This window comes from Heloderma suspectum, chromosome 3, assembly GCF_057233095.1.
Source record: "Heloderma suspectum isolate Gila_16-S chromosome 3, 16-S_ref, whole genome shotgun sequence".
Taxonomy (NCBI): Eukaryota; Metazoa; Chordata; class Lepidosauria; order Squamata; family Helodermatidae; genus Heloderma; species Heloderma suspectum.
This window is the reverse complement of record NC_139460.1, coordinates 181,089,653-181,117,193: the sequence shown is the minus strand read 5'-3', so window position 1 is coordinate 181,117,193 and position 27,541 is coordinate 181,089,653. Positions and strand designations below refer to the sequence as shown.

The window sequence follows — 27,541 nt, the reverse complement described above, 5'->3', positions numbered from 1 at the left end:
ATGCCACAGGCAATCAGCCAGCGCGAACGGCCCCCTTCCCTCCTTCTCCCCCCCCCCGCAGTGAGCCCCCTCCCCTTCCCCTCTCCGGCCCCGCCAGCTCTATAGATGGGAGGGAGAGAGGAACGACCCAAACAGACAGACGCGCGACTCAGCCGCGGCAGCAGCCCAGCGCCGTACTCAAGGGTCCGCCATGGACAGCAAAGTGCTCGCCCTCCTCGCCCTCCTGCTGCTGCTCGGGGGGTCGCTTCGCACCACCGAAGGTAAGTGCTCGAGGGCTCGCCCCCGCCCGCGCCCCGCTCGGGGAGACGACGGCCGCTCGGCGGATCGCGAGCGGGGGGAGCCCGCGCCTGCCCTCCCGCGCGGCAGCAGGCAGGCCAGCTCCAAGCGCACGGCAGCCCCACGAAGCGGCCGGCGACTGACCGGGGGGCCCAGACGACGGGGTGCCTGCGGAGCGGGAGGAGCGGGAGCCGGCTGGGCCACAGCCATCCCTTCCGCGGAAGTCCGGGCCAGCGCGGCGCGAGCCTAGCAGCTGCCGGGTCTCGTCTGGGGGCAGCTGTATCTTTGCAGGTGTTGGTGAGGCTGTGGCGGGGCGGGGAGCACATTTACGAATCGCACCGAGGAAGACGGTCCTGGGAATGACAGGCTGGCGGCGAGGGAGCGCAGGGGCGGGCGCCTGCCCCCCCCCCCGCGTCTCTCGCCTAGCCGTGGCCGGGGAGGGCTCTGCTTGCGGGAGTGCGCCCGACTTCGGTTCCCGAGTGGAGCCCCTTCGGGCTCAGCTGGTGGTGATGCGAGGGGAGGGCATCGCAAGGGACAACGCCAATCAAGCACATTTCTGCTCAGAAAGGAACTGGAGTGGGGCCGCTGGAACTGCCTCGGATTTGGCCAGAAAGCCGACCAAAGGGGAAATGTGTGCTGATCCGCCAAGTGCTATCGATCTGCCTTTGCGAAATACACAAATGCCGGAGAAACGGTCCTGGGTTCATCCATTAGCAGCCAGCGCGACATCCCCCCCCCCCCCGCCCCGCCAAGTCCCGAGCGCCAAGAGAGGCTGCTGTCGTCAGAAGTGGGCTTTCTCTCTGTTCTTCCCTTGGGTCCGGAGCCAGAGGGGTCCATTGGGTTGCCTTAGCGTTCACACGCTTCACCACCCTTTCCCAAAGATGCCACTGGTGGTTTATCGGTCCCGAAACAGGAGGTGGGAATGTTTCTGAATAGCTGACCCAAAGGAGACGGAGAGGCGACTCCTCTGAAAAGCCGCTGGAAACGTGAGTCCCAGAACAACATCTCGAATAAAGTCCTCGGGAACGAGCGGGGTTTTCCCGAAGAAGCGCCTTTGGGACCGAGGCACCGCAGCCTTTCCGTGCTTGTGCTTCGCGGCTTAGCAAAGCGGCCTTCCTCGTCTGGATTTCCTCGGGGAAAGAGCTGGCGCGGGTGCCCGCGGCCTCCGCCGTCGGACGGCTTCCTCCTCGCGGGCTCCTGCGGCGGAGGAGCGAGCCGCTGGAGGGCCGGCCTGCCTGGCCGCTTTGCTGGGCGTGCGGAGGCTCGCGCTGAAGGGCCGTGCGCGTCTCGGAGCGGAGGGCCCCCCCAGAATTCGGCCAGAGCCTCTCCGAGGCTTGGGGAGGGCAGAGGCGGGGAAGCCTCCTCATCCCGCGAAACTTTGCTGCCGCTGCCAACCAAGCTCAAGCATCGGCCAGGTCCGGCCCTCTGCAGGGCTCAGACGTCTGCACAGGACTGCCGGGTGCAGGCTCTGGCGCCTCGAACGTTTCCCGCTCCTCTCTGTTAGTTGAACTCAGGGCCTCATTGTGTGAAGCACTCTGTCTTTCGCTCAAGGAGACACTCGGGAGTGCTTCCAGACAAGCTTCCTATTCGCCCTGCCTCATTCATGGAATGTTTCAGGGGTCCACACGTGTGCTCTTCCTCGTGTACGCTATACCATCATTCACTTACAAAAAGATTGGGGGGTTTAGACTACATATTCTAAACCACAGAAGTTGTTAAGTCTTACCTAAAACATCCCCCTTACCACCCAACCACACAGGGAAATTTTCTATGCAGGAACTGATGCATAGAATATAATCCCATGGACAAAAAGGGGTACGACAGTGACATGTATTACAAAAAGCCTTTGAAAATTGTTGTATGTGAACAAGGCCACCGAAGTGCTTACCAAATAGATTGGATTAACTGCTGCGTTGTTTAGTTGGTTCACATGTCACACTGAACACCCTATGACCTGCCTGATCATAGGTGTTGATTAAAAGTAAAAGCTGGCACACTACAGGCAGCACACCTGCTCTCTCTCACTTGTGCACAGTGTAACTGTCCTCAATGACTAAATGAGAGTTTGGAATTACTATTCCTTGTAAAAAGGAAAACATGAACACTTTGGTATTACTTGTGAGGAGGTTGCTCAGGTACAAATCTTTGAATATAACTGGCATCAGGATTGTAGGATAGTAGAAATTATAGGAATCTGTGTGTGAGCTTGCTGGGGAGGGAGAAAGGAAGGAAGGAAGAAAAATCTATGTTTGGGGTGATTTAAATACAATTTTCATAAATATTGAAGTTGTGTTTAATATTTTTATTAATTATTTATGGCTATTGTTTAATATGTAAGCCAGTTGATGTTCTTACAATACAAAGTTCTTTCGTGTTTTGGTAATTGTTTGCGTGAAATTAACTTGCACTGGAGAACAAGGAAATATTGGTGTGTGTTGGTTCCCCCCCCCTATTTGGATGGCCAAAAAAGAGAACTTCTATAATGGATTATCATGTTGCAGCCCTTCCATCTGTAGAAATTGAGGGGGAGGTAATTTTCACTGATTCTTTCTCCTGTACTAGATCCCACCCTGTTCCCCTTATTCAGAGTGTGTTGTTGTTATTGTTGTTGTTTCATGAGAAAGGCTGTCCCATCGCAAAAATGGCCTCTTCCCTCGCATACCATGAGTGGCATTCCATGAGCGGAACTCCGCTCATGGAATTCTGAATCCTGCCAATTGCTCATTAAAAAAAAATATTAGCCAATTGGTGCCTCTATAATACTGAAGAGAGATGGTCTCTTTCCGTTATTTTTTAAATGTGAATATATTGGCATTTGGCACATTCTGTTACTGTTTTAGAAGTTTCTGCTTTCATTCCTTGGATAATTTATATTACTATTTTTAACTAACAAATAATGTTAATATGTTTTAGTGGCTATTATAGGGCACTTTTGAAAAGGAGATGTTAAATGTCATAGTTTTATATATTTTTAAAAATTATTTTACAGCTGCCTTTGAAAAAGAGTGCATGTTTGAAATGCCTCAAGGAATTGGATTTATTTGTGGGATAATTCCGTAAACATTTATTTCAACACTAAGGGGCTTGGCTTCTCCATTTTTGTCACCAGTTTGGTGCTGTTCTCTGCCCACCACCCCTTTCTTCTGGAAAAGGTTAGACACACATATGTAGTACCATGGTCCAGATCCAAGGAAAAAAGACATCAGGAGAGAAAATTAGCATGTAAAGGAGAATGTTGGCCTTCTCCCTGCCATGTCAGCACAGGAATGTTTTTCTTTTTTCACGGAGGAGCAGTTCATCATGTGAGCTCCCACCAGCTGTTTGAAGTCGTACAGGCCAGATAAAGTTCTAGGTGAGAAATAGATCTTCCCATGAAGAAGTTGCCCCCTGGGTAGGATCAAGGGGCCCTCAATCTCCACAGCTTGAAGTCAGCCAGGATACATCATGGAGGGCTTCCAGGATCTTCAGGGTTTACTGGGTTGCAGAGCCTTCAAGTGACTGTATGTTTTGGGACATTGAGTAACCAGGCCTAACTGGGACCCTTTGCAATGAAGTCCCTTTTTCTCTGGTTAATGGTTTTTGAAGTTTGGGACTTGTAAGGAGCTCCCTGTGTTTCTTATCCCAGCACCATATGTAAGGGGAAATGTGATGATGGCTGCATGCAATTTGTGGTTATGGCCAGAACAGCGGCCAACAATTGCACTGGACTGTGGGGCTTGGTGCCCCATACTTTCTATATGATTATGCCACAGTTGTAAAACCGCAGAATAGCTAAGCCTGGAGCAGTACTTGCTGCCTAAAGGCCCTGCTAGCATCTCCCTCCCTGCCCGGAATCAGTTTGCAAAGGAAGGGGGTTGTTTGGCTTTGCAGAGCGGTGGGCTTTCTTTCTTCCCTGTCTGGCTTTTCTTTTGGCCTCAGGTCAAAATCATTTGGCAGGAATAACACTGAGGAGGCAAACTGCATTTCAGTTCTACCCTTTATCTTGCTTAATTACCACCAGCCACTTGAGACAATTAGCTGGCTCCTTTTAAAGACTCCATTTCATAGGTTCCAGTTTCTCACCCCATTTTTGTCTCCTAAAACCCACAAACACAAGGATTAAAGGCTGAAATAATTTGCATTGCAGGGTGGAATCCATATCTGCCCAGGTATCTGAATCCTTTTCTTTGTGTTGCACTCTAGGGAAGCCCATCAGCTTGACTTACCGCTGTCCCTGCAGATACTTTGAGAGCAATGTGGCCAAGTCCCACATTAAGCACCTGAAAATCCTGACCATCCCCGGCTGTTCTCTCCAGGTTATGTAAGTGTCCACAGGTTTTTCTAATGCATTTTGCTGTAGCAATTTCTAGGGAACAAAAGAAGGTGTATTATTCAGGATATATGGATTCACTGTGACTAACTTGCATTAGTTTTGCATCAGTAAGAAATTAATGGGGCACAGCCAATACCACAGATAAATAAGACAATGGATTTGAGGAGCAACAGACTGATTTTAGCTTCTGGAGACACGTTTTCCTCCATTACTTTGTCCTTATCCATTACAGCACGTCTGTAATGCTTGGAAGAATGATTGGAAGGGTACAGATTTTTAGAAGGGTGCTTGATGGAGGCACTAATATCTAAGGGCTGAGCATTCCCACCTGTCTGCTGTTCCCTACACACGCACATAATAAAGCCTTGAGGACATTGCTAGAAGTGTGTGTTGTGGAAAGAGTAGGTTCTTTGTGTTTGAGTAGTAGTCAGGCTGTGAGTATCTGTGGGGCTTGAAGGAGGAGTGGCGACTTTTATCTCCCCCAATGAGAAGTGGGGAAGGGACAGAGAGAAGAGATGCAGGTGAGAACTGGGAGGAAGGTTGCCAACTGATGTGTGTAGGTAAATTGTGGAGAACGCCAGTTTGCCTTTATGGAACGGAGATCTACTTGGCCTTGTATGTTTCTCTGTTAGCCTTTATTCTCTCTCTCTGTTGCAGTAGGTCAGTTTATTTGCATGGGTTTGTGCAGTGTTGTATGGTTTTATACATCCTTGTGTTATATACTTATTGATATTATGATTATTTATAATTGTTCCTATTATGTTTTGGAATTGTTATATTTATTGCTGTAAATACGTTAGCTGCTTTGGGCACAATCTATATATAAGTGTATGAGGATAAGTAGTCCTGTATACCATTATGTCCATACCATTATACCAATATTTCCAAAAACTCAGTGCTTTGTTTCTTAAATTTTCATGGGGTTCCTTTCCACCATGAATATCTTTGAAATGGATGCAACTTCCAATTAAAGAAGGTGGATTTGGTTTTCCGGACCTTTCTTTATACCACGAGGCCTACTTGTTGACCTGTACTAAATTTTGATCTTTTCCAGTCCTATTAGATTTTCCACTCTGGTCTGTTCTGGAATCCTTCCATTTGGATCCTCTTTCCAAATGGATGGCACTAGGTTCTCGGCATATTAGAACAGACAAACCCACTCCCACAAGTCCAACTGTCACAGAGGTGTGGTGTATAATATCACGTTAATTACAGTTTGATCAATTTTCTCATGCACAACTGGCTTTGTGGGGAAATCCAGATTTAAAAATAGGAAAGAAAATGTTTTTGTGGCAGACATGGATGGATAAGATGATTTCTGCCTTGGATCAATTATTGGATCCCACTTATTGGAATCTAGACTTGGTCCGGCTGCTTTCACAGCTTCAGAGTCTCCAGTGTTATTGGAAATACTGATAGCAGCTGATCAGTCATATCGACCCACAATTCATCTATAAAAATATTTGTTATCAGAAAATAAATAGGATACTCAGGGTCTAAGACAGGAATGGAATAGAGGATTGGTGTGTCCCATTTTGCCTAATTCATGGATCGTTGTTTAGCATCTGTACCTGAAGTATCTATGGATCTTAGGCTATGCCTTATGCAGCCAAAAAAAATCCTTGTTCCGGGTTTATTGGACTCCACCATGTCTTTTTAATAAGGGGTTGTCTAATTTACATAATTGTTGGAGATGTAATATACTTCATGTGTCTCTTATCTATATGTTTTGGTAATGCCCAATAGTCACCTCTTTTTTGAAGGTCACAATATGGTTAAAGTTTCTATTGGAATATTCTTTATTATTGAATAATGTACATTCCCTCCTAAATTATTTACTGGTTTATTGCAATTTAACATATGGTCAGTGCAAATGGATTTTCTTAGCCCTTTTGACAGCCAAAAGACTGATACTACAACACTGGAAGGAAAAATGTTCACCTCCTATAAAGCAATGGACTGAGGACCTAACAACACTATCAAAATTTGAAAGGGTGGTATATAGGTGCCACTCACGAATGGATAAATATATGGATATTAGGTCTGCTTTTCTTGAAGCTCATGCATAATCTCCTGGGTCTTTTTTTTTTTTTTTTTAGAATGTGGTATTTAATGGAATATTGATATTTCTATGCATGTAATTTCTTTTTTCTCCTTTTTTTCTTCACGATTTGTTTTGTTTTGTTAAAATCACAATAAAAATATTAATAATAAAAAGATCATGTCCATACTAACATATTACCACACAATTTGTATTAACAGTTGTTAATAGTACTTTGTAGGGTCCGCACCTAATGCTATGTCCTGTTCTGATTTGGATTCTAGTTCCTTGTTCTTAGTACTCTAGTACTAAGAACAAGTTCTAAGTAGGTGTCAGTCCTTATGACAATGCTCATTAATACTAGTAGTGATCATTTTGGACAAACACTTGGACAAATGTTTCACAACCATTTTCATGCTGGACACTTGTTCTGTTCCTCCTCCTTCATATTTGTTCTTTAATCTCTGGTTATCTTTTCTAGTTTTGCTTTTTCATAGCCCACATAGAGGTCTCCAGGTTGCCCCCTTTTCAGATTTGTATTTTGCATATCTTAGTGTGTGTAGTGTAAAAGAGTGAATCCTTTTGGGGGGCTCCTAGCACTCACAAGGCATTGTGCAGCAATCCCATATTTTTTTCCTTAATTGATTTTCCACGGTAAGGAAAGAGACAGAAGAAGCAGTGGGAAAACACAGGAAGGCTATGAGTGGAAGTTATCATCTGGACTGGTGGGGCTGGTGGGGCAGAGGGTGGATCAGCAGAGGCAGAGCCAAGAGGTCACTGGAGGGGGAGCCAAGGGAGGACCATGCAGGCCATAAAGATCTTTTCAAAGCCGCATAGGCACACTCTGGAAAAGCAAACTGGACAAAATCCTTGCTTTATTAAACCACAAGTCACATGCATTTTTGACCAGAGGAAGGCAGAAATCCTATGTTGAACCCACATAGTAGGTCAAAAAGGCTTCTTTAAAAAAAAACATTGTCACTTTGGAGTGGACAGGCCAAATTTATGCATGTTGAACACAGTATGCCAGAAATCCTTTGTTTAACCATAACAGGGAATCACTACAGAGAAGCAAACAGCCCATAAATGCTACTTAGCCAGCAATTCTATATCCATTTACCTAGGGGTAAGTCCCACTGAATTCAAAGGGGTTTACATTTGAGTAGGCATATATAGGATTTCACTGTTAAAACACATGATCCTGGGATCACTTTGCCTTTATTTAAACAAGAGATGCAATAGAATCCATAATGGTTTACAATTATTATCTTCTGTCTAAAGTAGTTCTTCTGGAAGGCTTGGTTGGTGGGAAAATTCAATTCAAATTTTAAAATACTCATCCTCCCCTATAAGGTTGGATGCATGCAGTGTTTAATTCATCAAGATGAATATCCCCAGCTGGATGTGCAATAGGTACTGCAGCCTCATAGTTTTACCTTCCTGTACACAGTGCAGCCAGAGATGGCATTCTTTAGCAATCTCCCCGCGCCAACCCCTCACCCCAGCACAGCATATTGTAGCATAGCATCCCCCTTCCAATCCCCACCAACCCCCACTTCCCCGAGAGGAAATATACATGTCTCCTCCTGCTGGTTTTACCTTTCAAGTAGCATAATGAACACCCATAATAATGGTGGTAGAGGCACACTGACTTGTCACAAGAAACCTAAGGTGTTCATGTAAATAAGATGAATTAGTATGCACACATGTTCAGTGTACGCACATTTAACATATCAGACTTGTGTAGAATCATACATACGTTGAGCTGCTTGTGTGTTGAGCAAAGCCCCACCAAAGCTGCTGGAGTAATAGGAACTGTTCTAATTCCCAGATGCTGTTCCAGTAAGCCAATGGCAGATAGTTTCAGTGACATTTCTTGAATGTACTTAGCATTGCTGTGTTGCTTTCAGGAACAGTTTTGTAAGTAAAGTTTACTCTCTATAAGAGTGGGAGTCTCAGCAAAAAGTGGAATTTAAGAGGACTGAACTCTGCCCTCTTTGCAGCAAGGAGGGAGAAAGGGAGTGAGGGGGGAAAAAAGTGAAGCCCCCCCCCCAACAATGGGGCTAGTGAAGGACTAGCCAGCTAGCACAAACCTCAAATGTGTATTACATGTTGCCATTGAATGTAAAGTCTTTACCCCCATGGCACAGTGAGTGTTGAATATTTGATTGTTTTCCACTTTGCATGCAGGGGGAAAGTGTTAAGCCAACAATGGAGCTTTAAAAAAACTTGTAAAACTGCCCCTCCTGAGAGAGAGAGAGAGAGAGCGCGAGCACAGGCTGGATGAGCTGGAGCCAGTTATCAGGCTTTCAATCCAAAGAGCCTCTGGTCTGCAATGCAATGTCTTGGAGCCATTTTATTGAAATCAAGTGGGCTTAAATCTAAATGTTTTTTCGAAATTCACCTTCCACTCATTTCTTCAGATAATGAAAACATCTATCTCAGTGCCTATTTAAAAATATTGCTGGAGTTAATCCTATAATTCCCTCAAAGCAAATCAATATTAAGGCTACAATCCTGTACATAAGTATTAGTAAATCCATTGAATGCAATGGGTCTTACTTCTGAGTAAGCACGCATAGATTTGACAGTACAACACAAGAGTTTCTATTGAGCTGGCTGCCCACCCACCCCAAGTTGGTGGAGCAAAACAAGCCCTTCTCCTGCAGAAAAAGAGGTTAGCAGATCCCATCCCCACTCCTGCAGGTTGAACTCGGTTGGGCTAAACAGTTCCATCCCTGGAGTGAAACAACAGGAAATAGAAAGTTCTGTTTGCAGGCAGGTTTTCCTAAATGAAGGAGACTTAGAAAACAGGCAGGAAAGAAAACGGCAAACAGCCACTATGAAATAGGACTACAGCTTTGCCTGGATGTAAACGCAGCCAAAGTAAAGTGACCACATTACTTCTTTTGGAGCAGCCCCCTCTCTTCCCCCACAATCCAGTAAGGAACCATACCAGATTGTGCCTGTCTGTCTCCTCGCCTGAGTTGTTGTTGTTGTTTTAAATAAGGGGACGCTGCTCCTGCTCCTCTCTCTTTCTCTTGCTTTCTCTTCCCCTCTTCTCCGGTATTTGTTCTCAGTTGTTCTCAGGTGAGGTTCCTGACCCCCAGACCTGCTCTGCTCAGCTCAACCCCTCTCTCTGCCACTGCAGCTGGCTTCTCCCTCACTAGGCAATCTGACATGCTGGCTGTGTGCAGTTTTCCCACTTATTCATTGGCCCAGACTAGGTCACTTTGATTCAGGTGTGAAATCGTTGACTGCAGCCAGAGAGCCCAAAGGGAAGGAAGTGTGGCAGCAGTAGGAATGGGCGAACTCACTGTAGCTTGCCCCATGCACTGCTCAGTGGACCCCTGCCACCTGCCTGGCCCTGCTTGCTGCGTAAAGGGCCCCTTTACGGCTGCCAGTTGCATAAATGGCTATTTGCAAAAAAGGCCGAGCCACCATTTTCATACAAAATGGCATTTGGAGCGGCCAGCTGTGCATTTGCCCAACTGGGTGCACGCCAAGTCGAGCAAGCATGGGGATTTGCAGACTGGTGTCTGGGGGGGCCGAGCCAACAAGAAATTGACAAGCTTTGAGCCCCAACTGGACTCCAGCACCATCCCTAGGCAGCAGTCAGGACAATGGCACGCCACGCAAGGAAGACTGAGGAGGAGGTGAGGAATGGGCACCGCTGTAGCGCACAATGGATATGGGAGGAGCTGTGAGGGGGCTGTGGAGGAATTGCCCTGCCTGCTCTATTAATAGATCCAGCCCTGGTCTGGACCCCCTGTAAAAATCCATGCATGAGGCAGGGTGATGGTGCCATAAAAGTGGCACACAGTTGGGTATGTATAATTTTGGCATTAAAAAATCACAATCCTGCCTTGTCTTCCTATCCCAGACATTTGAAGAACGGCTAAATAGTTGTGGGAGGAAGGAAACAAGCTTTGTGTACTTGCTCATTGTGTACTTGCTTATTGTGCGATAAGCAAGTACACAAAGCAGACTGTACAAGGTCTGCAGGGGACAATGAGGTAGGAAACTAAGGTGAATCCGTATATCTCCCACTACAGGATCCAGTGCTTTGTTTGTTTGTTTGTTCGCAGTTGGGTGAGCGCTGCTTCTGCTGCCCTCAGGCCTCTACTGACTTGCATGCAAGAGTGGATTTCCATTCTTTCCCCCTCACCCCTGCTTCAGGCAGACTTTTGGCTCAAAATACATAAAAAAGTTGCCTTAGCATGTTTATCCAGCTAAATGTTTAGTTGGCACTTTAAAAAAGCAAACAAACCCCAGCCTGCCTGTTCAGCTTTGGCTTCGCCCTTGTGTCAAGCACAGTCTGTACTGCTGGCCTCTCTAATGCTGACCTCTGCTGGAAACAGCAAGAACTCTGAGGCACATTTTATGTATCGGCCAGTAGGGATGAGTGCAGATCCACAGTGGGCCCATCTTCAAGATGGCTGTACACGACCTGAATATTAAAGAGTAAAGACCGCTTTGGAAGTATACTGGTGCAGACCCACCCTAGATGTCTTCCCTGGCATCTGTCATGTTTGGGGTGGACTCAGCCAACTTATCCAGGGCTGCTTTGGCTTTTGCAAGGTATATGCATTCACACCGGTGTGTATGATTCAAGTTTGTTGGGATCTTTCTTGTACACTGTATTGGTTTTAGGTCTTGAGGTGACTTGGCACATCATGACTGGTTATATGCCACTTAGATACAGTTTCAGTCCGCTTGAGCATCTGGTCAGTGTTAAGGGGACACACCCAATTAAGCATGTAATTCCAGAAGATTCTTGGCTCCTTCTCAAGTGGACGAAGCCGCATTTATTGGTTTCACAACGATCTAATTGTACTGAGAGTTGGGGACTGGGCAGTTCAGAGGTTCAGCTAGAAGCGGTAGGTGATGGATTCTGACTTCTGTTCACATCTATATAGTACAGATTACTACATCTATTGTTAATTAAAAACAAAATAAAAGGACCTTTATATGGCACTGCACTTAGTTCAATTATCTGGGGCATATTTAAAATTGTTAAGTTTTACATATACATAAAAATGCTAACTTTCCACCCAAAACTACTGCACAGTTTAACACAATCTGACATTTCAAAGGACCAAATGCACTTTGGGTTTTTTTTGGTTTTTTACTCAGCTTCTTGTGAGTACTTCTTTTGAGAGGCAAAAATATAGAACTTTAGACCGCCAAAGATAATTTTAGACCTCCGCAGCCCACCGTGGTTTATTTAAGCCATGGTGGGGTGTGACCCATGCTAGCACATCCCAGGCGACTTTTGCATATGGATTGTCTTGTGTGAACCCAGTGAGGGTAGGTTGTTGGTGTGGTTAATAAACCACCAACATCCCTAAAACAACCCATGGGTTGTGGGTTGATTGTTAACCATACCAACAACCTACTCTCACTGGGTTCACACGACACAACAAGCTGTGGTTGCATCTTGAATATGCAAAATGGCCACCCATACATGCCACAAAGGGTTAATTTATGTAGCTTAATATAATGTATGAACAAGCCCATTGAGTGAAAAGGTGGTCCCAGAGTTATGTGTGAAATTGACCAAAGAGTAGTGCCATCCCCAGGAATGAGTATCTGGTACTTGCAGCACAAAACACAATATATGTGTGTTTTGTATAATAACCAGAAGATATGCTGCTGTCAAATCAACTTCAAAGCTACCAGTCCTAAACATAAAATCCAGCATCCTCAATCAAATTTCACAGAATCATAGAATTGGAGAGGGGCCATTTAGACCATTAAGTCCAACCTCTTGCTCAGCAGGAATCCAGTTTAAAGCATCCCTGAGAGTTTGCGGTCAGTCTCTGCTTGAATACTTTCAGTGACCCATCCTAGGCAGTTGGTTCCATTTTCTATTGGGAAGTTTTTCCTGATGTTCAACCAAAATCTGCTTTTTAAAAAATTTTAAGCCCTATATTGAAGCAAAATCTTATTTTACCAGGAGTTGTGTCCAGCCATTCCTCTTTTGAAACAATTTCCTTATTCCCTCTGTTCGTATTTTTCTAGAATGGAGTATCCCAAATGAGACAATGGTGGTTGTAATTTCTTCTAATATAAGTGATGGAGTTATTTTTTTTCAGGTAAACAACACTCCAGGTGTAAACTGAGCAACTACCTGGGAGGCTTAAAAGTCATAACAAGAGGCATTCTAATACAGAGAGCATATGAGAGGCAAGAATCCAATCTAATTCCACTGCTTATAAGAGGGAATGATTTTGTCACATCTTCAAACGAGATTGTTGAGGAAGTTGTAAATGTTACACACTTTACACGTCAGATAACCCATCTGAAAGGCAAGTCAACTTTTTTTAATATATAAATTTAGGGCACAATCCTATGGTTGCTAGACAACAGCTGGACAGCCATAGGATTATTCAGTTTTTGAGAACTGACCTCAGTGCCCGTGCTCCAAAGTTGGTTCCCAGAAAAACACCTCCCTGCCCCCTCCCCCGCTGCCCCATAGGCGGCATGGATCATCCTGCACTCGGTGCTCGTAAGAGCAGTGCAGAGTGGGAGGAAAGGGGGTGTTCTCGGGGGCGGGGAGGGGCAGGGACCTCAGAAGGGCTGGTATGATGCTTCCTATGCGTTGTCCAGCTGCCGCCACTCCCACTCCAAAGTGCTGCAGCTAGACACCTGAAATCGGCCATCTAGCCATAAATGCAGGGTGACTGGAGTGTGGAGGTGAAGATCCCCGCCACACTCCGCCCGCCCTGCATTGGATAGGCAGTCGCCTCTGAGTTCAGAGGCAGCCGCCTATCTCTATAGGATTGCGCCCTAAATGTGTCCTTTAATTTTGATAAACTAAATGTACTAAACTGAGATATTATATACTTATAAACGCAGCTGACAATTAAAAGAAGTAGAGATGAATTTAAAGAATATTAAAGCTCCAGGTTTTACTGGGGAGTATTAAAATAAAATTCTTTTATCCTCTTATCTGTCCCATTGCTAAATGTGATTGAGATTATGCAAAAATACATTTTACCAACAACCTGGAAGGAAATTAATAACAAAATTAAAGTAAAGCCATTGAATCTGTTTTAGAAATTTGGCTCTTATTTTCAACATATATCTACAAATATATTGAATAAAATAATAATTAAAAAGGTAGCAGATGATGTGAAAGATCTCTGCCTGAGACCCTGGAGAGAGACAGTCAGAGTAGGCAATATTGAGCTAGATGGACAAATAATCTGACCTGTATGGCAGCTTCTGAATGTGCTCCTATACTGCTCTGTATATGCTCCTACAGTGCTCAAAAAGCTCAGATTCGGGGCTACCTGAACTGGAGCATTTCTTAGCTATATTGCAGGCAAGGCAGAAAGTGTGTAAGGGAAATGGTTCCTTTTTTCCTTTCTTTTCTCCCAAAACAAAAGTCTCAATAGTGCAGGGTAGGGCTGTGTACAGAATTTGTTTGTTTCAGAACTCCCTCATCAGCTCAGATAGGGGGCCCACTTCATTTTGGAGCTTCATATAAAATTTACACTTTGGTTCGAATCTAAGAAGAATCAGTTTAGAAGTGTCAGATTTCTTCTCTGTTCACTATAATGGGCAAAAAACCTCCTATAACTATTAAAAAAATGTTTTGGCAGAATTGGATAAAATATGCAGTTATGCTAGCCCCTCCTGTCAAATTTCAGACAATAGGTGCAGGGGCTCTTGGGCAAGGGAAGTCTTTAAAGCTTGTAGCTTTTTCAGAAGGATGTCTTCCTCCCTCCGTGGCTTTGTGGGAAATCTGTTGTGTTTGTTCCCTCTCTCTGTGTGTTGTGTGACTGTTACATACATACATTTTACACACACACACACACACACACGTCAGAGTAGTGTTTGATGAACACGATAAAATCCTACCTGCTTATATGCTTAACAGCTTCAGGGGAGAGACTACTGTTCCATCAAGGGTGAGCGATTCCACCTACTTTGCCTGGAGCTTGGTGCTTGGGAGGCACTGCTCCAGGGAGAGATGGCAGTTACCACCAAGGGTGAGTTATCCCATCTGCTCTGTCCCCACCCCTAGGATAGCCAGATGCCCTTCTTTAAAGAGGACAGTTCTGTATTTTGGAGAGCTGGCAGAGAGCAGCCCTCTCTGTGAAGAAGTGTTCAGTCCGAGTCTGGTTTAATGTCAAAGAACCATAAGGAGGGAGAGCAGCGGGGGCCTTGAAGTTGCCCATCAACAGTTAACACCCTGACAGACTAGTTAGTCACCTAGCAGACACAGGTCACGTAGACAGCCTTCTCCACCATGGTGAGATAGACTGTATTTCTATTTAAATGATAGTCATTGGGCCCCAGAAAAGGAACCAGAAACTAGCAGAAATGCTCATTTCGTAAATGGGGCAGTTCAGCAGAGCTTGTAGAGGGACATTCTGCTGACTTTTCCCAATCTGGAAACAAGTGTTTCCACTTGTTTCTAGCATTGCTTTTTGAACTGCTAGCTTTCTATTTCACAGGAGCACTGCGGCCATATTGATAACTACCCATTATTTTGACATTTGCATATATAGATGCATATGGAAAAGTTATGGAAATTGGTGTCGTCTTTCGTCCTCTTTTTTGGTGATGCATTTCCTTTTGGGGGGGATATGTAAGTGGCCACCCTACCACCCCCTGCTTGGAGACCTTACAAGCAAGCTTGCTGCAGCTTAGGAGACACTGCTCCAGGAGAGAGGCTGCTGTTCCATCAAAGGCGAGCTTCCTTCCCCACCCCGGAAACCTAACAAGGAGCCGGGGTTACTCCGGCTCTCCTCTGGCATTTTTGCTGATTGTTTTTTGCTTTTGGATATGAGGAAGGGTGTGTTCAGGACTTAGATTTTTTTTTTTAGTTTTAAATAGTTGTTGTGATATTGCTGCCTTAAATTTGTATTGTATTGTTTGAATGTTGAATTTATATACTTTTGTGAGCTGCCTTGGGGACCTTTTTGGCTGAAAGGTGGCATAGAAATAAACTATAATGTAACATAATATAAAGCCCTCAGAGCACCAGCACCCTCATCTTTTAGGCAAGGAGGCTGTGTGGATCCTTCTTGCTTTCCTTGTTCTTCAGAGAAGGCCAGCACTGTGGATTTATTTAAGAGTAGTGGGAGGGGGATAAGCAGAGGAAACAACAGAGGTGGCAATATCAGTCCATCCCCCCCACGCCTATGCTCCCTGGCTGCCTGATAGTATTCACAGACTATCAGACCAGCAGGTACTACATTTTGCAGCATGGGGGTGTCCTCCCTGTACTGTGCAGCCAGGGAAGAAGTGCTGGAGGAGCTTCATTCAAGTTGTGAGGACTCGATGTAACTCCACATACCTGATCAAGGAGTTTGGTGTCAGCCACCCACTGAACAGCAGCAACATCCCAGTTAGAGGTGGTTCTCAAACTGTTCTAGGAAGCACAACGACCCTTAGTGCTGCTGCCACCAAAGACACACAATTACAAAGAGCAGAAAACAGCTTCTGGTGTGTTCCTTCAATGTCCTCCAAATGTACTGTTTGGAGAGTCATTCCTTGATTGGAAGCTAGAGCTGTCAGTTACAGAAGTACATTCCTCCCTCTTCTATCCCCACCCCCCTGGTCTGATGTTTTCGTTTGGTGGAAAAGTTGCAGGGCTTGAAGGAGGTTCAAAAATTACAGATTGGGCATACACGAAATTAAAACACACACCAAACTAAAGCAGGTGCAAAGCTTTGGGACCAGCCTGTTTCAGTCTGGACCAGTGTCTCTTTGGTTCGGAGGCAATCCAATTATCTCCAAAGTGGACAGCTTTACCTTGGAGTTGTGTTATATCCAAAGCTAATGCAGAGCCCTAATAAATGTGGGTGTGATCTCACCAAAATCAAATGTTTATTAGTTTCTCTATGTAATGTAACAAGGGACAGGCATTCTTGATTGCAACTTCTCACAGAACTGAGCAGAATTCAGCAATGGATTATCCAATTCAGAGTTTTATTCTCTATTCTGCAATTTTTTTCTTTTCTCTTTTTGGCAGTGCAAGACTGAAAAATAGCAGCAAACAGATCTGCATTGATCCCAAGTTAAAGTGGATTCATGAGTATCTGGAGAAATATCTACACAAGTAAGCCAAGACACAAAAGGACTTGCAGCCAAAGCATCCTGGGTGAAGCATGATGACTAGCTCTAACCAGATGGATCAGTTTTTCAATGAAAACAGGCCTTATGCTCACTTGAGGTCTTTTGGGGTAATCTTCATATTGCACAGTCATTCAGCAGCTTGGGGCCTTCCCTATCTGTCACCGAAGAGATATTTCAGGATTTGGGGTTAGAGAGATAAGGATCCAGTTGGGCCCTGACAAAGCAAGCTTGCTCGGTTACCTCCAGAATGGTTCTCATTAGGAACATATATTATGTAACTTCACCCTCAATTTGTACACATGGATGACCCAACCAGCAATATTTCAACAGTGAAGGTCAACAGCACATTAGATAAGCACTGCTACAAAGCTGATCCATGTGTCATGTGTTATAGAGAGGAGAGGTGTGATGGTGGTATTAATGCCTGCAGTATAGCAGACCCAATGATGTGGCACTGAGCACCCTGCAATAGATCTGACCTAGTTGTTGCAGCAGATAAATCCCACAGGTAAAAGGAATTTAAGGTACTGGAGAGGGGATTTTTTAATGCTTGACATATGCCAAATGAGACAAATCTAGGAGAAAATGTTTGAGACAGCAGTGCAGGCCAAAGATAGAATCCTTTTTAGTTCTCATCCTTGTTAGCATACCACAGCTTTTCATTAATTCTTGTAAGCCCATAGAACTCTGCTTGAGATTTATTTCCACTTTTGCCCTTCTTGTTTCCTCCTTCCCTGGGGATGAATCTGGATATTGCAGTGAAAGTGAGTTTGGAAACTGAGTCCTTGAGTACTTGTGGAAGGATGGTGGAAGTGTGCTATTAGAATCAGATGGTGCATTGCAAATGTGGCATGTCAGTCATGGGCCAATATTGTCCAGAAACTGAGGACAAAAATTGCTGCTATCAATTAATTGTTTAATATCATGGCCTCACATACAAACTTTCTTAGATCCTTTGCATGTTCTTCTCCAGCTGCTCCAGGACCAAACATGGAAGCTCTTACTGAGCTTGCTGGAATTCTGTTAGCTTCCCCAGCGATCAGTTGAGTTCTGATTTTAACAGAATTCTTTTAGATGTTTATTTTGAGCAGTGCATGGGGGAAATTGGCTCCAAATATGTCAGGTACAGGAAGCCTATTCCAATAACAGCCGGCACAGGTCTGACGTACTTGTCAACTGCTGGCTATAGATACTACTGCACTGCCCCTGTGTGAATGTTTCCTATTGGAAATGCTGAGTATAATTCACCAGGAATCTCTGCAGAAGCTCAGTGTCAAAAGGGCTTGAACAATGCATGTCCCTGGTGGATTGTGCCTTTGAAATCTGTTTCAAGCACACCTATGAACCATTTTGCCCATCTGCATAGCACTGAATTTCCACCAAATCCCAAAGAAATTTCCTAGTACACTTGCTATCTGCCATTCAGGTTATATCTCTGAATTGCAGCCATGTGTCTATTGGTACTATAAAAGCTGCCTTGCCCAGAAATGATTGTATGTTAAATGAATATTGACAGTTATAGTAATGTATCAATATCAATGGCTTCTATTTTCACTTGTGCTAACATTGTATTGCATATATTATACATATATATATATATATATATATATACACACTCTCTCTCTCTCTCTCTCTCTCTCTCTCTCACACACACACACACACACACACACAAGCAATAAAAATGGCTATTTTAAAAATTATAAAAGTCCAACTGTATATGGAAATTTATTTTTCTGAAATAAAATAAATGCTTTTAGATGGGCTGTTGTAAGTTGTTTCAACTTCTCCGGCTGCATATGGGAGAGCCTCCTAATAGCTTTCTAAGCTAGAGTGTAGCAGGGATGCAGCTGTGGAAAACTCAGGGCTTGGTTTCTTTGTGAAGTGAAAGGTTCCTGCCAGGAAATAAGCTTGTTGCTCACTAACTCCGCTTGCCTTTCTCTTACTGCTCTTCCATGCAGTTACTATGGGGAAAGCACCAATGGCAATGATTCAGCAAAGCAGAGCCAGACAAAGATAGCAAAGTCACCTCTCAATTGTGTGGTGGTGTTTCTTAGGGCAAAGATAAGCTATGCTAGCAATGGAAGTCAAGAATTGTTCCATTTAGGATTTTCTAGCTGTTTCTTATTGAAATTGTCTTAAATTTTATATTTTAATTGAGGGGAGGGGCTGTTGTTATTCAGTCGCCGTTGGTGGGGCAGACGACAGGGTGACCAGAGGCAGACATCCATCCATCCTCTTTCTCTCTCTCACTCACACACACCATATCCATCCATCCACACTTGCCACACATACACACACACACATCTGCAGCTTGCAAGTTGCAGTTAAATAGTAGAAACTAGAAATTAAGACACTGAGCTCTTCTCTCTGCCGCTGCTGTTCTGCTCAAATGAGAGAAAATGATGGCCACCTGTTATTTCCCCTTCTGAGTCCAAAGGGATTCCATGAAGAAATAAGTGGGAAGGATATGGGAGGACTGTCTATTCATGTCTTCCTTCACACCCATTTCTTCAAGGAATCCATTTGGTGCAAGATTGGCCTTTGATTGGCTGGGGAGATTAAGTATAGCTGTATATGGTATCCAGGAAGTATGGAGCACCCCACCTGGATGCATTCCTCAATCAGTTCTGCACTACGCCTGTGCCAGTGCTCACCCTGGTGGTGGAGAAGGTGAGGACATCACAGAAGGTTTCAGTCGGAGCAGGGACACATGCAGCTCTCCCCTGCTTTGCACATGTGTGGTAAAGTTGTTTGTGAGTGCGATCAGGACAGACACTGATAGAGAGGTGGAACTGTGTGCGAGGCAACTGGCAACCAAAAAGAGGTAGGTGTTTCTTTTTCCTTTCTGGGAGGTCAGGACAGAAAGCTGGTAGTCTCAGGTGGCAGAGGAGCTTTTCCCCCTGTCTTAACGGACCCATTATACCTGGGTCAAACATCACAGTAAGCCACCATGGGTTAATTCACCTGCAGGGCTCCAAGATGTGTGCTGGCCGCCATTTTGAATAGGGTTGTTCTATTCCATGGGTTGTTCTAGAGTTATCCAAGGGTTGTTTAACCCTCAAATAACCCACAGTGTTCAGGTTCACATGACATGATGGCATGTCCCTGCTGTGGCTTGCATATTCAAAATGGTAGCAAGCTCACTTCTTGGAGCCCCACCTGTGAATGAACCCACATTGGCTTATTGTGAAACTTCATCCATAAGAGTTGGGGATGGTAACAACATTTTCTTGCCTCATGTTATCCAGTCTCATGAAAATATCCCATATTAGTACTCAGTTTCGTGATATTCAAGGGCTTACATCCTCATTTCAGACATACTGACCTGGGGAAACCTTACTGGAATAGACCTGCATTTTAAATTTATTGCTGCTGCTGCTGCTGCTATACCATGAATGCTCATACCTCTTTGCAGAAAACAACAACAGAAAGGCTTCTGCCTCACAAGGCTTCCCATCTAAATTTCAAGAGACAGGAAGACAAAAGTAGGGAAGGTTACAAGCAAATGTTTGATTTTGGTTGGGGCCAAAAAGCTTCACAGAAAAGGTGGGGTTTGGAAGAGGAAGGAAGCGAAAACGGTGGTACCATGTAGGATATGGAATGTCCTAAGGGACCGCTGCTCACTTCAAATTCAGGAGCAGTTCCTCAGTTTTGCCTGAAGCAGCGGGTGGGTCTGTGAACCAGGTTCTGAGGACTGAAGTAGATGCAACATGGGAGATGTGTGAAGATATTAAGTTTTTTAAAACTTTAAAAAAAAACTTTAAATTTTTTTTTTAAAACTGCCATGGGAGCTGCAGGGGGAGAGAGATGGCCATTTTCTCTACCAAAATCATCTTCTTGAGGTGGTTTTCTTACCTGGCCACCCACCCATGCAGTCAAATTTGCAGCCCCTGTGGCTGCATTAAAGTAAAATACAATCCCAAATGGCTCAATTGTATCAGCTGTGATACTACTTCCATATCACAACTGTTTTGGCCCCGTGGTTACCTTTTCATTTACTTTAAGGAGAAGGGTGTCATGCTGGCCACAGTCAACAAACATTCAGCAGGAATGTCAAGTCGCTTGTATTGTTAATAGCAGTGTAGAAAGCTAGTTAAGGAACAAATAACAGGGCAGAAATGACAATTTAATGGACGTTCTACACCCTTCCTTGGAGTAAGCACCCTGAGGTCAGTGAGATTACACCAGGGACAAATCCATGTCGGCATGTCTCTTACTGGATAATAGAGAAGAGACTGTGGAAAGGGTGCTGGTGATCAGCTTGCTCCAAAGGGCTGCTTGTTTTGCTGCTCAGTTTCACTTTCAGAGCTTTCTTCATTGAAAGTCATGCTTAAAGAACCGAGGTAAGTCACAAACAGTTAACAGTCTGGTCCTTCCTCACTGAGAAATGAGAGGCAGGGCTGTATCTTTCCCAGGCACATGCTTAGTGATATAATTCTTTGCCTGCTTGCTTTTTCCAACTTTTGAGCTTGGGCCTCTTTCCAAACTTACTCTCCATTCCAAGTCCCACAACCCAGTGGCAGCCCACAGAAAATGCACGCAGCTGCATCTGTTGAGCCTGTTCCTGGTAGGTAAGCTTCCAACACTGGTAAGGATCCAGCCCTGTTCAGGCATTGTTCATGTGGATGCTCACGCTGCGCCCACCATCATACATCAATCTCACCAGGGGGAAGCCTACAGAATGTGCACAGAATGTGCATAGGTTCCCTCATGAACTTGAACCCTCAGGACAGTGTGCATGTATCCTGCAGGATTCCAGCCTTCAGACCTTCCCGCAACATGTGGTCAACATTGGGGAAGGGCTGGTGCATGGCCCTGCTGGCTCCATACAATTAAGAGAGAAATGCCTGAATAGAGCTATAGCAGGCAGCAGGAGGAGAGAGTGCTGTAGTCAGAAGTTTCAGTATGTTCCCTGCCTCTTCAGCTGTTGTGATGGTTGCAGTGCTAAACCTCACAGGATCCTCTTCCTCCCTAGAACTTCACCCCTTCACCCAGTGTATTGTGCAACCTATAGGTTTGACTGCACAATTACGGCACCAGTGCTTTATGGGGCAGATTGTTCAGAGTAGGGAGCTATCCAGGCATGAAACACCACAAAGTCCAACTCCACAAAGTCCAAGACCACAAGCCTCACAAAAAAGCTGGCCTTGATTGGGATTCCAGTCTATGCTCTCCTCCTCCCTGAAATATCTTTGGTGCTGTGCTTGCTATCTATAGTAGATGGCTGCCTTCATCAGACCTCTAACTGTTGCGAGCACGTTGAGAATTGAGAATGGCCAACAGCAGCTCCCCATAAAGAGCTTCATGTTTTATAAAGGGCAGTAGCGCACACACACACTTCCTTCACAAACTTCATATGCCTTGGTGTCTAGAATTCGCAGTTTGTTTCTTACCATCTTTCAATGGACGCATTCCTTAATAAAATCTCACTCTGTTCTTTATCAACAGGAAAGTCAAGATGTAAGAGGCGAGCATTGTAGCTGTCCACAGGATGCCTCACTGTAGAAGCCAGAGAGCACATATCCCACTATTAGGGAATCATGATAAAGAATCCTCTTTATCACGCAGCACAAAGCAACGCTTCATGCACTTCTCAAGTCTCCTATTTGCCCAGAAAGCCTCTGCCAGTACTATGCGATGTAGCAGTAATGTCTGATTCAGCTTGATTTATTACATAACACTCATGCCAACAGCAGAAAGTCATATGAAGCAGGATTTCTATTCCCTTCTGCTGTGCAACATCCTTGCACTTATGCCTTGTCCCAGGAATTTCCCTGCAGGATGAATTTGCGGGGGGGGGGGCGCTTTGAGAATACTTTTGGGTGGGGGCAGAACTATACTGGAAGATTAAACATGCTGTGGCTGCCCACGCTTGTGCAATAAGTGATTGGTATATTCCACGCAGATGCAGGCAAACAACTGCTGCTCATGAGGGAGGGAGGATGCTGCGGCAAATGGGCCCAATGAGCGAAGGCTTGTTAGGGTTGTTTCTAGAGTGACAAGCACAGCCAGCATTCTTGTGCATCTGGCCTTGGAATTTCCTCTTTCAGAATAATAGACCCAGCTCATGTAGTATTTTGGGTTGCTTTCTTCTGGGGAAAAGGATCTATTGTACTGTGTAAGCTGCAGGCTTACAGATTTCAACTGTGCCAACTTCTGCACTTTGTAAGGCACATTTTGTAGCACCTCTAATTGGGAAAGTTGATGCAATTAAACTCCACATGCTTTTGGCTCCCACATACTCAAAATGATCAAAATGGCAGACCACTCCTATGGTTTAAGTGGTAAAAATCACTCTTGAGGGTCAAACCACATGTAACATGCAGCTCTGTTTAGAGCTTTAGTTTACTTAAGAGTAAACATAAGGAGCTCTGAGCCACAGCATGCAGGGAGGGCAGGTTTAATCCTTTCCTCACATGCCAAATAGTGATAGTAAAAATACCCTATTATCGCCAATCTCTTTTACTATTGCTTTTTGGCATGCAGGGGGATTTGTGGGAGATTACAGCAGGGAAGGATTAAACTTTCCTGCAGACACTGTGGTCCCAATCCAGATCTGGGCCCCTGCTTACTTTCAAGTAAACAAAAACCCATATGGAGCTGTGCGCTACATATTTACATAGTTAATGTAGCTTGACCCTGAATGAACCCATGAAGAGCATGTCATTTTTAGAAGCAAAATGTGTAAAGGGTTAGGGAGTGTATAGTGTGGTGTTAAGCATGCTGTGAGAAGGTCTTTTCTAAGGCAGGGGTGGGCAGAAAGTAGATCTACAGATGTTCTGGACTTCAGCTCCCAGCAGTCAAAAGATGTGTCTTTTCTAAGGCACTTATGCTCTATCCCAGCCTTGCCCAAGCTGGCACCATTCAGATGTTTTAGACTGCAACTCCCATCAGCCCCAGCCAGCATGGCCAGTAGTCAGGGATGGTGGAAGTTATAGTCCAAAACACCTGGAGGTTGCCAGCTTGGAGAAGGCTGCTCTATCCTGTATTGACTTAAAAACAGCTTTGGGGATGCTGAGGAATGTGCAACCTTGTGGTGCCACTTGTGCTTACAATTACACCATCATCTGGATAATTCATTGGGAACAAATTGCCAATTCACCTACATTTAGCCAAACGTGAAATATCTTTTGTGCTTCTGTTTCTGAATCCAGTTCATATGGAATCACCACCATGTGCTGAATCACACCATGAACAGAATTTGCATCACAGAGTTTCTGAAATGCAAAAATGTTTGCAGGGATTTGTCTTGTTTCCCTTTGCTGAAAGTGAAATGCCAAAGAGTAGCTCCAGCGTGTGCTGGGTTAGGCTGTCCTATTTATCATACTAACCTATTCCTCAGACAAACTTATTCCCTGCCTACAAATTCAGCATGCCAAAGCATGCCAGGTTTCTGCTGGAGATCAATTTGTTATCTTTGGAGAGAAGTAAGGCACTCGGTCTAGTGTGATTTGGGTTGGACTTCTTGGACTTGTGCACTTTCCCCTGAGTGCCATTGGGTGATTATTGTTTCTCCTCCATTAGAGTCAATGGGGATTAATCCTTGAGTTCACTGGAATAGAGCAAGACTTCCGTTACTTAGTGTGAGTCTTCGTAGCTTTTGAGCTGGGTCACAGAGAGATGCTAGAAACCGTTCTGCATATTCAAATCTGTACTGACCAGGGGGTTGCTGGTATTTACATACCACTTGTGTCAAAGAGAAAGATGAGCACAAAGGTTTCCTGCTTTTTGGCTACAAAGTTATATCATCCTCTGTCTGTCCCCATTTCTATACTCCAACCTGTTCTATCTGGAAGAGAGAAAATCTGGCTTGCAGCAGGAAAAAACAACAACAACAGTACACAGGCTCCTTAGAATGTGAAGAAAGAAGAGTAATATTGAAAGAGTTTCCCATAAATTTGCAATATAATCTTTTTAACTGGGCTATAGCTGGAAGTTCAACAAGTACCAGCAATGAATTGTATTTGTGGAACCACAGAATGGCAAAATCTTTGTTTCTGGCAAATTCTGTATTAGCTTCAGGGTTTGCTTCTGGTATAAAGGATAAAAGCTAAGCATTTTGACTACAATTCTATAACACCTATGAGTAAGGCCCATTGAACTCAGTGGAGCTTACTTCTGAGTAAATATGCACAGAATTTTGTTAATAATGGGAACTGGAGGCTTTGCCAATTATAGGCTGCACTAATTTGTGTTTCTTGCTCTTGTTGATTATGTGCTTTAGGGGAGAAATGAATTCAGCATTCAGAAACCATCTCAGAATCTGCAGGAGTAGATTCTGAGTCCAGATACTTCAAGCTGATATACTTGGGAAGGGTTCTGCCATATTTGAGGAGCGGGTTCATATTTAATGTTTGGGACCCATATTTGTCCATTGGTATTTGTTTGTCAAAATCATTATTTCTGTTTTTCAGTAAAACTGTCAAATGACAGTTCATGTCATGCCTAGCACTAAATATCAAATAATCAACCACAGAAAATGCATCATGTAAAAAAAAAAAAGCCATCTTCCTGCAGATTTTCTGTTATTTACAGTGTGACAAGAACCCTGACTTGAGAGTAACTAAACATTTTGGGGATGGGACAGAAGAGCAGGCAGGCAGTGCACCTGTGACCCAACCTCAGAGCACAGTGGCTAAAGCAGTAGGGCTTTCTTCAGAATGATGCTCATCTTTTTAGGTCAATCCCTATGGCTAAATGATCATATAGTGACTACATTAGACAGGATGGAGGCAGTTCTATCATGCTGAATCTCTAATTGTCACCATACTTCTCAAGTCCTTTTGTATGATTTGTAGTGCTGTGGTGAAAATTGGAGGGTGTGTATGGTGAATGCCTAGATATGACTACTTTCCCACACAGAATAGCTGCAATGCAGATGGATTTAAAGCAGCCAGTATATAGCAGCTTGATAAAAAGACTTTTTTTCAGTCTGATTAAAAAGTGACTAATACTGACTTCCAGTGTGTCATATTGCACACATGCCCACAAAACATCCCAAAATAATGTGAAAAATACTTTTTAGAGACAATTTTGTAGCAATACCTCATGCTGTGCATTTATTTTTTATTTTTTGCAAAGTATGTAAGCATTTATAATTTTCTAAATAAAATCTATATGCAGATTCCAGTTCTTCTCCCAGTAAGCACAAACAAACACACAACTGAAGTACAACTCCTTCTCTTTTTTCTTGCTGTTGGTCCATTCTCAAGCTTATATATGGTTGGATGTGGTCCTTGGGAGGTTGGGCTAACTACTGGGGATGGCACAGACTTTTCTAAGGGACCATAAGTGTTTCACAGACCATCGTTCAGCTAGATGCCTCTTCTGAGGTAAAAGAACTATTTCTCTGAAGCCTGGTTACTGTCTCAGCTAAAGACAAACGGGAAGGGAGCTGTTTTGAGTGCTACGCAGAAAAAAATGCTGCTCTCGGATCAGAGGGGAGCTTTTCCCTCCATGACGGAGGGGGCAGGGCCAGGGGAACAAGCTGCTGGGTCAGATGGGGAACCCTGTCGGCCTTATTAGGCTCATGGGCCTGAGGTTCACCATCACTGCTAAAGCCCCTTCCTTTTTCTTCCCCCACTGAGGGAGGAATTCGGAGATCATGATTACAATGAGAGAACTGGGGTGGTGGGATGAGAAAGGGGGATAGGCCTGTGTACTGGCCTGGACTAGTCCTGGCCTAGGCCCATGGGCACAGTGCAGATGTTGCGCCCCAAGTCCATGCTGTGCAGCATGGCACACAGGACACTTTGGCAACATTTAAACTTTTTATCAGATGCTCCCCAGCTTGGTGGAGATACTGGAAGCGCACCTTCAGCATTCCAGACACTTGCTTAACACTATTTGGATCTTTTAGCACGTTTGTTTCTAGCATGCAACTGACCTTAGGTGTACCAGTCAGGAGGTATTTATGTATTTAAAACATTTCTTGACTGCCTTTCAGAAGCCCTCCAAAGGCTGCTTACAGCAACAAAATACATAAAAACAGTTAAAATATTAAAAGCGATAAAAACATAAGACCAATTGAAACAACAATAAAACTTCAGCAGCAGCAGCAATAATGGCAGTAACAGGAACAACAGCAGTCATATCAAGAGAAGACCATGGTCAAGTAATACGTTTTCAAGGCCTTCTTAAAAGCCTACAATGATGGAGCATGGCAGACCTCCGTTGGCAACTTGTTCCAAAGGTGTGGGGCCACTGCAGATAAGGTCCTCTCATGTGTGATCACCCACCTGACTGCTCTCATGGGTGGGCAAATAAGACGGGTCTTTCTCTCTGAGCCTAAAGTGCAGGTGGGCTGATATGGGTGAAGGCAGAGCTGCAATGGGTAGTCCCTGTGAAGGAGAAGGTGGCTGTCATTTACAGAGAGTAGCAGGGGTGGGAAGGTGCAGGGGGTAAACTGCCCTAGAGATATGGCTGAAAGGCAGAATATAACTTTCTAAAATAAGATAGAATAATGAGACATTTTGGTCACCATGCTCTTGGGATAGGGGCACAACTCGGGCACTGTATGACACAGGATGGTGGTATGGTACTGTCAGCCCCCATGCTGTGAGGAAGACAGCTTGGGCTGAAGCCACACAGGGACCTTAGCACAGTGCGGGAGGGCAGAGTACATTGGAGCTAGGGAGCAATTCTAACTTCCCCAACATCAGCGTGGGGTTCACATTCAGTCAAGCCCCACACTCTTAGCAGCGGCAGTGGTGTGTTGTGTGTGCAACCATGTATACCAGTCCCTTCCCCAGGATCAGAGGCAGAGATTCTGGACTGTTGAAGAGGCTGCTTGGTAGCAAAACTGGCAGCCAGAACTG

The 27,541-nt window shown here is 44.5% G+C and overlaps 1 protein-coding gene across 2 annotated transcripts; it reads left to right on the top strand.

Annotated features, from left to right (window-relative positions):
• The first annotated feature begins 133 nt into the window (after positions 1-133).
• On the top strand, positions 134-25,883 carry CXCL12 (C-X-C motif chemokine ligand 12). 2 transcript variants are annotated; one of them, XM_084845118.1, is made up of 4 exons: positions 134-260; positions 4,459-4,576; positions 16,621-16,707; positions 22,173-25,883. In XM_084845118.1, the coding sequence occupies exons 1-4, from the start codon at positions 191-193 to the stop codon at positions 22,186-22,188; spliced, it is 291 nt and encodes a 96-aa protein (XP_084701244.1). In that variant the 5' UTR covers positions 134-190; the 3' UTR covers positions 22,189-25,883. The 2 variants fall into 2 exon arrangements, with proteins under 2 accessions (XP_084701244.1, XP_084701243.1); XM_084845117.1 differs by lacking the exon at positions 22,173-25,883 and having other exon boundaries at positions 176-260; positions 16,621-16,711.
• The last annotated feature ends 1,658 nt before the right edge of the window (positions 25,884-27,541 follow it).